Below are 12,591 nucleotides of genomic sequence, written 5' to 3'. Positions count from 1 at the left end.
AATAGAAAATGTGCCGGGAGCTCTGTGTCTTAGGTGACTCACTGAGGCGTCCCACTGGGAGACCCTGCCCTGACTTCTGGGGTCCAGTTGTGAGAGGGTGTTGTGTGGAGTTGGGGTCTATTTTCCCTGCCCTCCTGGAGGAGGTGGACGAGTCTTAAGAGTGATATAAATGGAGTGGTTGAAGGGGAAGCCTTGCTGATCTAGGGAACCGCTCGAGGTGACAAGCACCTGTGAAGATCGGGGCCCTGGTGGGAGCAAAGTCCTTTTAAGAAGCGACACTTTTCCAGAAGACAGAGTTGTGAGACCCCTGGAGGAGTTTCGGGAAGGACTTCACTTGAAATACCCCCAAGGGTTTGCCTGCTGCTGTTATGCCACCTCATGCAGAACGGGAACGGATTCCCCAGGCAAGACACGACATCATGTCTTGAACTGTTCTTTTCTTAATTGAGGTACAACTGACATATAACATTGTATCAGTTTAGGTGTACAACATGATTCCACATTTGTATATGTTGTGAGTCTAGTTAACATCTGTCACATAGTTACAGAATGTTTTTTCTTGTGATATCTACTCTCTTAGCAACTTTCAAATGTACAGTACAATATTATTAACTATGGCCACCATGCTGTACGTTACATCCCCAGGGCTTTTATTTTATAACTGGAAGTCTGTACCTTTTGATCTATTTCACCCCCCCCCCCATGCCTTACCTCTGGAAACCACCAGTCTGATCTCTGTTTCTGTGACTTCCGTTTTCTAGATTCCGCATGTGTGATCACATAGTATCTGTCTTTCTCTGTCTTACTTATTTCACTTAGCATACTGCCCTCTAGGTCTATCCACATTGTCGCAAATGGCAAGATTTCATTCTTTTTTTGTGGCTGAATAATATTTCACATTTTTTCATCCATTCATCCAGCAATGGACACTTAGGTTGCTTCCATATCTTGGCTACTGTAAATAATGCTGCTATGAACATTGGGGTGCATGTATCTTTTCTAATTAGTGATTCCATTTCCTTTGGCTATATTTCCAGAAGTAGGATTGCTAGATCATATGGTAGTTCTATTTTCTATTTTTTAAGGAAACTCCATATTGTTTTCCACAGTGGCTGCTGCAATTTATATTCCCACCAACAGTGCACAAAGGTTCCCTTTTCTCCACCTCCTTGCCAACACTTCTCTCTTGTCTTTTTGATAATAGCCATTCTGACAAGCATGAGATGATATCTCGTGGTTTTGATTTGCATTTCCCTAATGATTAGTGATGCTGTGCATCTTTTCATGTACCTGTTGGCCATCTGTATGTCTTCTTTGGGAAAATGTCTATTCAGATCCTCTGCCCATTTTTAAACAGATTGTTTTGTTTTTTGCTATTGAGTTATATGAGTTTGTTATGTAATTTGGATATTAGCCCCTTTTCAGATATATGATTTGTAAATATTTCCTCCCCTTCAGTAGGCTGTCTCTTTGTTTTGTTGATGGTTTGCTTTGCTCTTCAGGGCAAGAACATTTTAAATTGTGGCTGCTTTGCCAGATTTCCCTACAACTCCACTGGCAGCTCTGGTGCCTGCTTCCCAAGCCCTCATCAACACAGCCATGGCCAAGCTGTTTGCTCTGCCATTCTGTCAGGTAAAAAATGAGAACTGATAGTTTTACTAGGCACTGATCTAATTCATCTTGTGTGTGTGTGTCTGAGTATTTCCTTTTCTGTGAAACATCTGTTCATGTCCATTGCCAATTATTCTGTAAGATTATGGTCATTTTCTTACTGATTTTAAGAGATTTTTATATGTTAAGGAAATTGGCTATTGTGGTAGAATGTGTTGCACATTTTCCCCCATTTTATTATTACTTTTTGACTTTACAGTATTTTTTCAATACACAATTTTACTATTTTAATGTATTTAAATATATCTAATTGTTTGTTTGGGTTTTTTTTTGGCCATGCTGTGAGGCTTGTGGGATCTTAGTTCCCCAACCAGGGCTTCAACCCAGGCCCCGGCAGTGAAAGCGCCAAGTCCTAACCATTGGACCACAAGAGAATTTCCTAAATGTATCTAATTTACTACAGTTTGATATAATTTATCTTATTTGATGCATTCTGGGGTTTGTGTCATAGTTAGAAAGGCTTCCCCAATGAGACAGTTTTAAAAGTTAACAAAACAGCTTTTTTAAAATACAGTTTTAGCTTTTACATTACTTTAAGAACCCCCCACACATGCTTTTGAATACTCTCAGGCACAGCAAATCATTGTTTCGGGGTGGATATGATTTTTAGAACAATAGAATCATTGGAAGGCAAATATGATATTCGAACTGGGATAATACCAGTTTTGGATAAAATCAAGGATGGCAATAAGATCATGAGGCAATTCCCAAAGGGAACTTTCAGAAGGGTGCAGAATCATCACAGGTCAGTAATATAGATACAGAGTCTCCCAAGGTAAGAACTGTGAAAAGCCACACTTGGGTGTGCAATTTGTGGTAAAGTTGTTTTAAATGACTTGTTTGGAGACCATGAAATGTGAGGAGTGTTCATTCTTGTAGAGGAGACTCTGTTTTCTCCTTCTACTTCTCCACTCACCCCTCACTAGGCTCTCAGTGCTTCACCCTGAGACCAGACGTATGGGGCTTTTCCCACCAGGCAATTCTCAGACACCAGCTGTGTGCGCAGCATTCAACTCCGTTCTGACACCATCTACCTGGAGGCGGCGTCAGACCCCACAGGTTAAGGGCTCAGTCCTGCAAGACTGCCCGCCCTTCTGAGGCCCTTCTCAAGTCCAGCTAGTCAGCTGGGCTTCTGATCAACCAGCTGTAAATCAGAGGTTCCTATGACCCACTCCTGAGATTCTGCAGTTTGCTAGAGAGGCTCACAGAATTTAGGAAAACAGTTTAGTTCTTATTGCCAGTTTATCACAAAGGATACAAACCAACAGGCAGGCGGAAGAGACATGAGGGGAAGGCATCGGGGAGGGTGCAGAGCTCCCACACTCCCCGGGCGCACCACCCTCCCGACACCTCACCACCTTGGGAGCTCTCCGAACACTGTACTCTGCGGGTTTTTATGGAGGCCTCATTACGTAGGTTTGATTGATGAAGTCATTGATCTCCAGCCCCTGTCCCCACCCCAGAGGTTGGGCCTAGGAAAGGCGGAATCTCTGAGCCCTCTAATCACTTGGTTGGTTCCCCTGGCAACCAGCCCTCACCCTGTGGTTACCTAGAGGCTTTCCAAAAATCATCTCATTAATGCAAATTCAAGTGTGATTGAAAGGGCTAATAGGACTGAGGACAAAAGACCAAATGCAACAAAAGATGCTCCCATTGCTCTTATTCTTAGGAAATCCCAAGGGTTCGGGGAGCTGTGAGCCAGGAGGAGGGATGAAGACCAAACATATATTTCGTACTATAAATCATGACATCACAGGCCTGGAAAGAGGCTTTAGGTGGGTGGGGTTCCGACAGCTGTTCTCAATACTGTAAGGGTTGGAAATTCCCTGGTGGTCCAGTGGTTAGGACTCCTCGCTTTCACTGCCTAGGGCGCGGGTCTGATCCCTGGTCAGGGAACTAGGATCCTGCAATCTGCCTGCCCTCCCCCCCAAAAAATACTGTAAGGATTGTCAGAGCCTGGCCCCGCCTGTGTGGCTCCAGAGGCCAGAGCTCAGACTCACAGGGAAGCTGCTGATGAGGAAAGATGTCCTGAAAGAAGACAGCTCTTCATTCACTCACGTCAGCATTCAAGGGTGCCCGAGAAGGGGTCCCTGCTGGGGGTGAGAGGTCAGAATCGGGCACCTCCAAGGCCTCTTCACACTCAAGGTCCTTGGATTCGCCTTGAAAATTATGTTGAGTTCGTGGCGGGATAAGCATACCACATGTAGCATCTCTCTATTTTGAGCTACAGTAATGACGATGGCTTGTGTTGATGGAGAGCTTACTGGGTGTCAGGCATGGAGCCAGTGATTTCATCATCACAGCAGCCATGGGCAGGTACCTGTCATCTCTGTCACGCAGCCCAGAGGCTGGGACTGTCTGAGCTGAAGGTCAGTGGCTGAGGAGCTGAAGGGTCCCGCTAGGACCTAGGTCTGGAGGCTTCCAAACCCCAAGCTGGTGTGCCTCCCAAGTTAAGAGTGTCTCCAGACGAAATTTTTCATCACATCAGACCTTGCATGTAGCTATTTATCAAAAGCAGGTTTCTCTGCTGAAGAATCAATCATCACGATCATAATGAGCATGGGATACTTTTTTATATATATATAAATTTATTTATTTTTGGCTGCATTGGGTCTTCATTGCTGCACGGGCTGTCTCTAGTTGCAGTGAGTGGGGACTACTCTTCATTGCGGTGCACGGCTTCTCATTGTGGTGGCTTCTCTTATTGTGGAGCACGGGCTCTAGGCACTCGGGCTTCAGTAGTTGTGGCAGGCAGGCTCAGTAGTTGTGGCTCATGGGCTCTAGAGTGCAGGCTCAGTAGTTGTGGCGCACGGGCTTAGTTGCTCCGCGGCATGTGGGATCTTCCTGGACCGGGGATCAAACCCGTGTCCCCTGCATTGGCAGGTGGATTCTTAACCACTGCACCACCAGGGAAGTGCAAGCATGGAATATTTAGAAAGATAGTTATAGAGTCAAGAGAAATAAAAACTAGGCCTGACTGCCTCTATCATTTTGACAGTCCCTGATGTCTTGCTTTTCTGTGTTATTTATTGGCGGATAGAGGTTTCTGTCTAAGAGCTTAAGTGCAGTCCTGTAAACCTCAGTGTCTGCCTCAGATCGATGTGGCTCAGAAGCAGATATCCCCCTATAAGGCATCCTCTCCAGAGGCCTCTCTGAAGGTCAGGAGAGCGCCAGAGCTGCATGTTTGTGGCACAGAACACAGGCAGTGGGATGGCTCCAAACATAACTTCCAGGGCTCGAGGTGCTCAGCACATATGGCTGGGGGTTGCGGCATGCAAACTCTTAGTTGCGGCATGTGGGATCTAGTTCCCTGATCAGGGATCGAACCCGGGCCCCCTGTACTGGGAACGTGGAGGCTTAGCCACTGGACCACCAGGGAAGTCCTTCTTTTTAGTTTTTTGAGGAATCTCCATACTGTTTTCCATAGTGGCTGCACATTCCCACCAACAGTGCACAAGATTCCCTTTTCTTCACGTCCTTGCCAACACTTGTCTTTTCATGCACTTGGCCATCTGTATGTCTTCTTTGGGAAATTGTCTATTCAGATTCTCTGCTCATTTTTTAATCAGGTTGTTTGTTTTGTTTCTGTTTTTGTTTTTGCTTTGCTATTGAGTTGTATGAGTTCTTTATGTATTTTTAATATTAACCCCTTATCAGATATGTGATTTGCAAATATTTTCTCCCATTCAGTAGGTTGCCTTTTCATTTTGTTGATGGTTTCCTTTGCTGTGCAGAAGCTTTTGAAAGACTTGTACACTGGAAACTATATGACATTGATGAAAGAAATTGAAGAAGACACAAATAAATGGAAAGATATTTCATGCTTCTGGATCAGAAGAATTAATATTGTTAAAATGTCCATACTACCCAAAGCAATCTACAGATTCAATGCAATCCCTATCAAAATTCTGATGGTATTTTTCACAGAAATAGAACAGTCCTAAAATTTGTGTGGAGTCACAAAAGACCCTGAAAAACCAAAGCAATCTTGAGAGAGAAGAACAAAGATGGAGGCATCATGCACCCTGCTCTCAAACTATACTGCAGAGCTATAATAATCAAAACAGACACATAGATCAATGGACCAGAATAGCAAGCCCAAAAATAAACCCATGCATATATGGTCAATTAATTTACAACTAAGCAGTCAAGAATATACAATGGGGAAAGGACAGTCCCTTCAATAAATGGTGCTGGAAAAACTGGACAACCACATACAAAAGAAAGAAACTGGACCACAATCTTACACCATACACATAAATTAATTCAAAATGGGTTAAAGACTTGAATGTGAGACCTGAAACTGTAAAACTCCTAGAAGAAAACATAGGTAGAAACTCCTTGACATCAGTCTTGGCAATAACTTTTTTTTTTTTTAATCTGACTCCAAAAGCAAAGGCCATAAAAGCAAAAATAAACACTAAACACTAAAAAGCTTCTGCACAGCAAAGGCACCATCAACAAATTGAAAAGGCAACCCTTAGATTTTTTCAGTCTCCTCATTGTCTCCCCTCAGGCCTGTAGGCTGAGAGAAGATTCCCTCCCTGGGGCAGGCGGAGGGTCAGGTCTGCTCCTTCCTGATGAAGCCTTGGGTACTGCAGGGGCTGGGCTCATGGGGAGGGGTCCTCGACTGCCTACTGAGTCACAAAATGTTGCCTAAAAGAAAGCAGGAGAATTGAAAATCCGGAGAACAGGGACACTGACCTTCCCTCTCTGCCCCCCAAATTTCCTGTGGAGCCAAATATTCTCTTGTTTTCCCAGTGGGAGTTCCTGGTAGGACTCCACCCAAACCAAACAGCAGGGCTAAAGGGTTAGCAAAGCAAATAGGCTTTCGGCAAGAAGACTTCCTTCACTTCTCTCTTGGATGGACTCTTCATACTCAGCTCAAAGCTTCAGCTGGAATGTCTCTGCACAAAATCAATCTCAGGAGGAACTCAGTGTTGCTTCCTAGAGGCTTGGATTTGCAAAGGCTTCCTGTTTGATGGAGGCTGTTTTTGGTACTTAAGCTCTTTCTAGCTTTTACTTCTGACCTAGTGAGTTTTTTTTTTTTTTTAAAGAATATCTTTATAGAGGTATTTTCATATAGTAAAATGCACAGATCTTAAGAATAGAGTTCAAACCACTGTGACAGATACACTCATGTAGCCCATATCCCTATTCTGTCACCCCAGAAACTCCCCAGACAATCCCCCTACCCTTGGCCCCTGGGGGACTGTTCTGAATTCCATCACAACACATTACTTTTGCCAATTCTGGAACTTCATGTCAATGAAATTGTACAATATGTGCTCTTTTGTGTCTGGCCTTCCACTCGGTATAATATTTGTGAGATTCACCGGTGTCATTCCTTTTTATGGTTGAGTTAGTATTCCACTATTTCAATATCCTACTTTGTTTCTTCACTTTCCTGTTGATAGTCACCTGGGCTGTTTCCAGTTTGGAGCATTACTGATAAGGCTCCTGTGAACATCCTTGCACAAGTTGTTTTGTGGGCATAGGTGTTTATTTATCCTGGATGAATACCTAAAAGTAGAATGGCTGGGCCACATAGTAAGTGTATGTTTAACTATTGACTATTTTATTATAAGAAATTGCCACACTGTTTCCAACATGGCTGTAATGGTTACACTCCCTTGAGCAGCACTCCGCCGCCTCACCACCACTCTGTGCTGTTGGTCACTTTCTTTTTTTCTTTATTTTTTTAAAAGGCTGCTTTTTTTTTTTTTTTTAAAGAGCATTTATTTATTTATTTAGTTAGTTAGTTAGTTTATTTTTGGCTGTGTTGGGTCTTAGTTGTGGCATGCGGGATCTCCGTTGAGGCACATGGGATCTCTCCTTGCGGCATGCGGGCTCTTCCTTGCGGTGCGCGGGCTTCTCTCTAGTGTGGCGCATGGGTTCCAGAGCGTGTGGGCTCTGTAGTTTGCAGCATGCAGGCTCTCTCATTGAGGCGTGCGAGCTCAGCAGTTGTGGTGCGCAGGCTTAGTTGCCACGTGGCATGTGGGATCTTATCTTATTTCCCTGACCAGGGATCGAACCTGCGTCCCCTGCATTGGAAAGCGGATTCTTTACCACTGGACCACCAGGGAAGTCCCTGTCAGTCACTTTCATGTTGACCATTGTATGTAGCAGGTAAGTCCTGCTGCCCGCTGGGGTTTTAATGTGCGTTTTCCCAATGCGATCTAGTGAATTTTAAAGAGGCTTCAAGAATTCTGCCCAGGCCAGCCACCTCCCACACCTCAGTCCACCCTTGCCTGGCATGCGGCACCTAGAACCGTGGGGATTTGCTCTATTCGGGGTACTGCGAGTGTGAGGCAGTGCTGGGGACATGGGGCCCTCCCCCAGGAGCGTACACTCCAGGTCAGGGGCAGCACCCTCTGTAAGGGGCGGATTCAGGCCATACAGTCTCTGTCACGATGCTCAGCTCTGCCATGGATGTGTGAAAGCAGCCCTAGAGAAAATAGAAAGGAATGAGTGTAGCTGTATTTGTAGACACTGAAATTTGGATTTCATGTAATTTTTGTACATCATGAATTATTCTTCTTTTCACTTGTTTCAATCATTTAAAAATGTAGGGCTTCCCTGGTGGCACAGTGGTTAAGAATCCACCTGCCAATGCAGGGGACACGGGTTCGAGCCCTGGTCCGGGAAGATCCCACATGCCACGGAACAACTAAGCCCGTGCGCCACAACTACTGAGCCCACGTGCCACAACTACTGAGCCCGCACGCCTAGAGCCCTTGCTCTGCAACAAGAGAAGCCACCACAATGAGAAGCCCGCGCACCACAACGAAGAGTAGTCCCTACTCGCCACAACTAGAGAAAGCCCGCACGCAGCAACAAACACCCAACACAGCCAAAAATAAATAAATAAAATAAATAAATTTATTTTAAAAAGTAAAAAATAAAAATGTAGACAGCGTTCCTAACTTGAGGACTATATAAAAACAGGTGGTGGGCCAGCCTGGGCTGAGGGTGGGCAGAGGCAGCCCCCCGAGATGCAGCTCGAAACCAGGCTGCAGGACATTCACTGCAAATCTGCCCCTCCAGTGAGGGACTCCCCAGGGGTGAGGGCTGCAGAGGGCAAGATCCAGACCAGGGAGGCCTGTGGATGTTGGTTGTGTGTCCTTTGCAGCCCCTCACAGCCCCACAGGCTCCACAGTTTGGGGGCTCCTTCTCTCTCCCCACCCCCAGCTCTCTCACTGACCTCAGCTCTGACCACTTCCCCTTCTGCCTGGTCCCTTTGGGATGGGACACATGAGAATGCCTGCCCGCTGCAGTTGGGTGCCTGCCTTCACCTGTCCCCTCAAGTCCCCCAGGCCCAGCCTGAGGACCTGCTAGGGAGGGCCTGAGACTGGTTTAGCAAGCTTACCTGGCTGGGGTTGTGGTTTGCAGGAGCTGAGGTGGGGTCAGCCCTCTGCTGAGGGGCTGTGCAGTCTGCAGCCTGGGTAGGATGGTTCTGGGGAGTGTCTGGGAGGCAGGAGAGCCCATGAGGAAACTACCACAGGAATCCCAGCAAGAGGACCCAAAAGAGCAGCTAAGGATGGACTAGATACAGAGGGAATGAAATGGCTGGAGGACCCAGACTTCCTCTTGGAGGACCGGCTCCTGAGAGAGCCCTTGGGAGCTTGGGAGAGAAGGCAGGCCCACCAGGCCTGATGTTATTGGCACTGGATCTGGGAGCAAGCAGGAAGGCTTTGGCCTAAAGAAGGATCTGGAGCCCCGTTGGGTGTGGAGGGAGGGCAAGGAAACAGGATGAGCTGTGGAGAAAGATGGTGGAAGGCCCTGGGCCGCACCTGTGACCCACCCCCCCCACCGGGCCCTGCCCCAGGACCACACCCACAGACGCTCCCCACATGGGGTAGCTGCCACGTGTGCAGTGATGAGCTTGCACACCACATGTAATCAGAGCTTTTCCAGACGCCACGGATTCACCCACTCCCCCTCCGTGCCCACCCCCTCCCCCCATCTATGTCCACCTCTAAGGCTCAGCACCATGCTAGGTCTGCAGGCCCAGAGACTGGCCAGTCTTAGAAACTCACGTGAGTGGAATCCTTCAGTCTGTGCTCTTTAGCGCTGCCTACTCTCACTCAGCATCGTTCGTCTGCGTATTGGATGTGGTCGATCATTCTCCCGGCTGGGGACTATGCAACTGTGGGAATATGCCACAGTTTATTTATCAGTCCAGCATTGATGGGCATTTGCGTGGTTTCCAGTTTGGGACTATTTTGAATATTTGAATATTACGAGCATTTCTGTACATGCCTTTTGGTTGGTATAAGCATTCATTTCTGTTGGGTATTTTCTTTGGACTAGAATTGCTGGGTCAGAAGTAGGTGTTTAGCTTCAGTGAATACTGCCAGTTTTTCAATGTTAAACCAACCTGTAAGGACTCTCCTTGATGCAGAGACCCCAGAGGCCAAGATAGGATCAGGGAGGAGCAGTGGGAGCAGCCCTGAAGCCAGGGACCCGAAGACGGCCCTGGGGAACAGCAGCGGTGGTGCTAGTGGGTGTAGACCGGAGGGTTGCTGGTGAGAGCGAGCAAGAGGGCCCCAGAAGAGGACCTGCAGGTAGGAACCAGGTGAGCAGCTTTAGGGAGGGGGAGGAGCAGGAGGAGACACTGTCTCAGGGAGTGGACATGAAGAGGGTTGCTGGCAGAATGGGCCACAAGCCCAGGACCTCATCCTCAGCTCTGCAAGTTGAGAAACTCCGCAATACTCTTTCACCCAGGGGTAGGTGCACGGCCCCTCCAGGAGGCCCCTCCCACCCTGCGACCCCGCCTTTCCTCAGGCCCCGCCCATCATTTGGTCCGGCGCAGCGCGCAGGCGCATCCTCAGCACCTCCCTTCCTCGCCGCCGCAGCGCAGTGCGCAGGCGCGGCCTGGCAGCCGGCGAAGCTGCAGCATCCTCCGTGCGGGCGTGTCCCCGCGGCTCATCTTGCCCTCCTCGTCCTCGTCCTCCTCGGACTGCCGGCGCGATGGCGAAGCCGCTGACGGACGGCGAGAGGCGGAAGCAGATCAGCGTGCGCGGGCTGGCGGGGCTGGGCGACGTGGCCGAGGTGCGGAAGAGCTTCAACCGGCACCTGCACTTCACGCTCGTCAAGGACCGCAACGTGGCCACGCGCCGCGACTACTACCTGGCGCTGGCGCACACGGTGCGAGACCACCTGGTGGGCCGCTGGATCCGCACGCAGCAGCACTACTACGAGCGCGACCCCAAGGTGAGGCGGCACCGGGGTGGGGAGAGACCCCCGGTGAGGAGGGACCTTCCCCCGAGATGGGGAGAGACCGCCCTCCGGGTGGGGAGGGACCCCCGGTGAGGAGAGACCCCCCCCAAGGTGAAGAGAGTCCCCTGAGATGGGGAGCGACCCCCCCTCTCCCCAGTTGAGGAGAGACCACCGGGTGAGGCATCACCGCACACGGCGTCGCCTAACCCTAACCTCCCGTACTGGGTGGCCTGGAGCCCTGCGGTTGCGGCCTGCTGTCCGGGCGGGCAGAGATGGGGGGCGTCACTGGGAAGCCTGCTGAGGAGAAGGAGCCCGCAGTGATGGGCTCTGCCTTCCAGGAGCTCACACCTACCTTGAAGAGCTTCACTTAGCTTAAGGTTGGCCGACGTTAAGGAATTGTTTATTCTTTTTACATTTTACACACATGTAGGTTTATGGTAGAAAAGTACAAAATACACGAGAGAAAATTTGGTCATCACCTCCGTTATTAACTGTGTTAAAATATAGGTGCATGTCCTTCTACATCTTTTCCTGTTCTTGAATATATATGCACACTTTTAAAAAGCATGTTGTATATACAATTTTGTGGCTCTTCTGTTTCATTCATCAACATTTGTAGCTTTTTCAACAGCTTTCTAAGTCAGTAAATATGATTCTCCAAACTGGTAGTTTTCAGTTTGATGGGTATGGGCTTGGCCAGGCCCCTGCTACCAGTTTTGTTTGTTTGTTTTTTTGTTTTTGTTTTTTTCCTCTTGACCATGGAGAGTTTTATCCTTTCTACTATACTAATGTAGAGTGAAAACTGGTGAGGAAAGGCCACACTTGCAGGCCTGAAGCCAATTTGCAAGGATTTGACTTGCAGTGTACACCTGAGCACCGGGCAGTTGCTTTGTTGATAGTAATTTACAGTATTTTTGTAGGGCGTTAAATGTTTAATAATTGCTAAGTCTGAGATTGGTTGCTTTTCCAAACTTATTCTGGGGCACGCTTTTTTTCTAAAAGAGAGGTGGTAAGAAGGACAGATTTGTTAGAATACCAACTAGGATCTTCATATTTAGTATGCAAGACAGTGAAGAAAGAAGTGGCACCAAATGGCAGAAACAGGTTATTTCAACAAGGGCTTGGGATGACTTTGCCAGGGAAACTGGCCAACAGGCAGTGGCTCCCCCAGAATTCCCTGCTGATGGCAGAGCTCTGATTTGCAATATCATTGTTATTCATGTAGCAGGTGACAAGGTACATCTCTGACAGCACATTCAAGGGTATTTCCCTGCAGCTGGACCAGAACACACCGAAACACCGTGGGGTCCCATTAGAGTGTTCATCTATATTTAGATCCTGAAAAGGCTAGTGATGGGCTCAGGGATTACGGAAATAACCTTTCATGAACAGGATTAAATCCCTCTAACAAAACAGGTTTGCTGATCCTCGCTGATTGCTATGTGGCTATAGGTGTAAACCTTTCTCTTCTTTAAAGCCACACAGCCTGTAAATGGAAGGTTGTTTGCTTGTCCTGGATAGGAAGGTCATTTGAAAGTGGAAACTTGGAATTTGAGTGCTTCAGTCTGGCTAATTCATGTTGAAAATAAGCTCATCATCTCCTTTTTCTGCAAAAGTTACATGTTTGCTTGTAACGGACAAGAAACAAGCCCCAGGAGGATCAGAGCTGAGAGGAAGTGGAAGGTCTCCCAGTAATAA

General features: G+C 47.7%; 1 protein-coding gene across 1 annotated transcript in view; it reads left to right on the top strand.

Moving 5' to 3' along the window:
- The first annotated feature begins 10,520 nt into the window (after positions 1-10,520).
- Positions 10,521-12,591, top strand: part of PYGB (glycogen phosphorylase B) — a 59,886-nt gene continuing 57,815 nt past the window's right edge. The window contains exon 1 of the mRNA XM_082428595.1: positions 10,521-10,887. Within this exon, the coding sequence (XP_082284721.1) occupies positions 10,645-10,887 (243 nt within the window). The 5' untranslated portion in view covers positions 10,521-10,644. The remainder of the gene's footprint in view (positions 10,888-12,591) is intronic.

This window comes from Balaenoptera physalus, assembly GCF_965194825.1.
Source record: "Balaenoptera physalus genome assembly, chromosome: 16".
Classification (NCBI taxonomy): Eukaryota; Metazoa; Chordata; class Mammalia; order Artiodactyla; family Balaenopteridae; genus Balaenoptera; species Balaenoptera physalus.
Note: the sequence above shows the minus strand (reverse complement) of the source record. Positions and strands in the feature narration are given on the sequence as shown.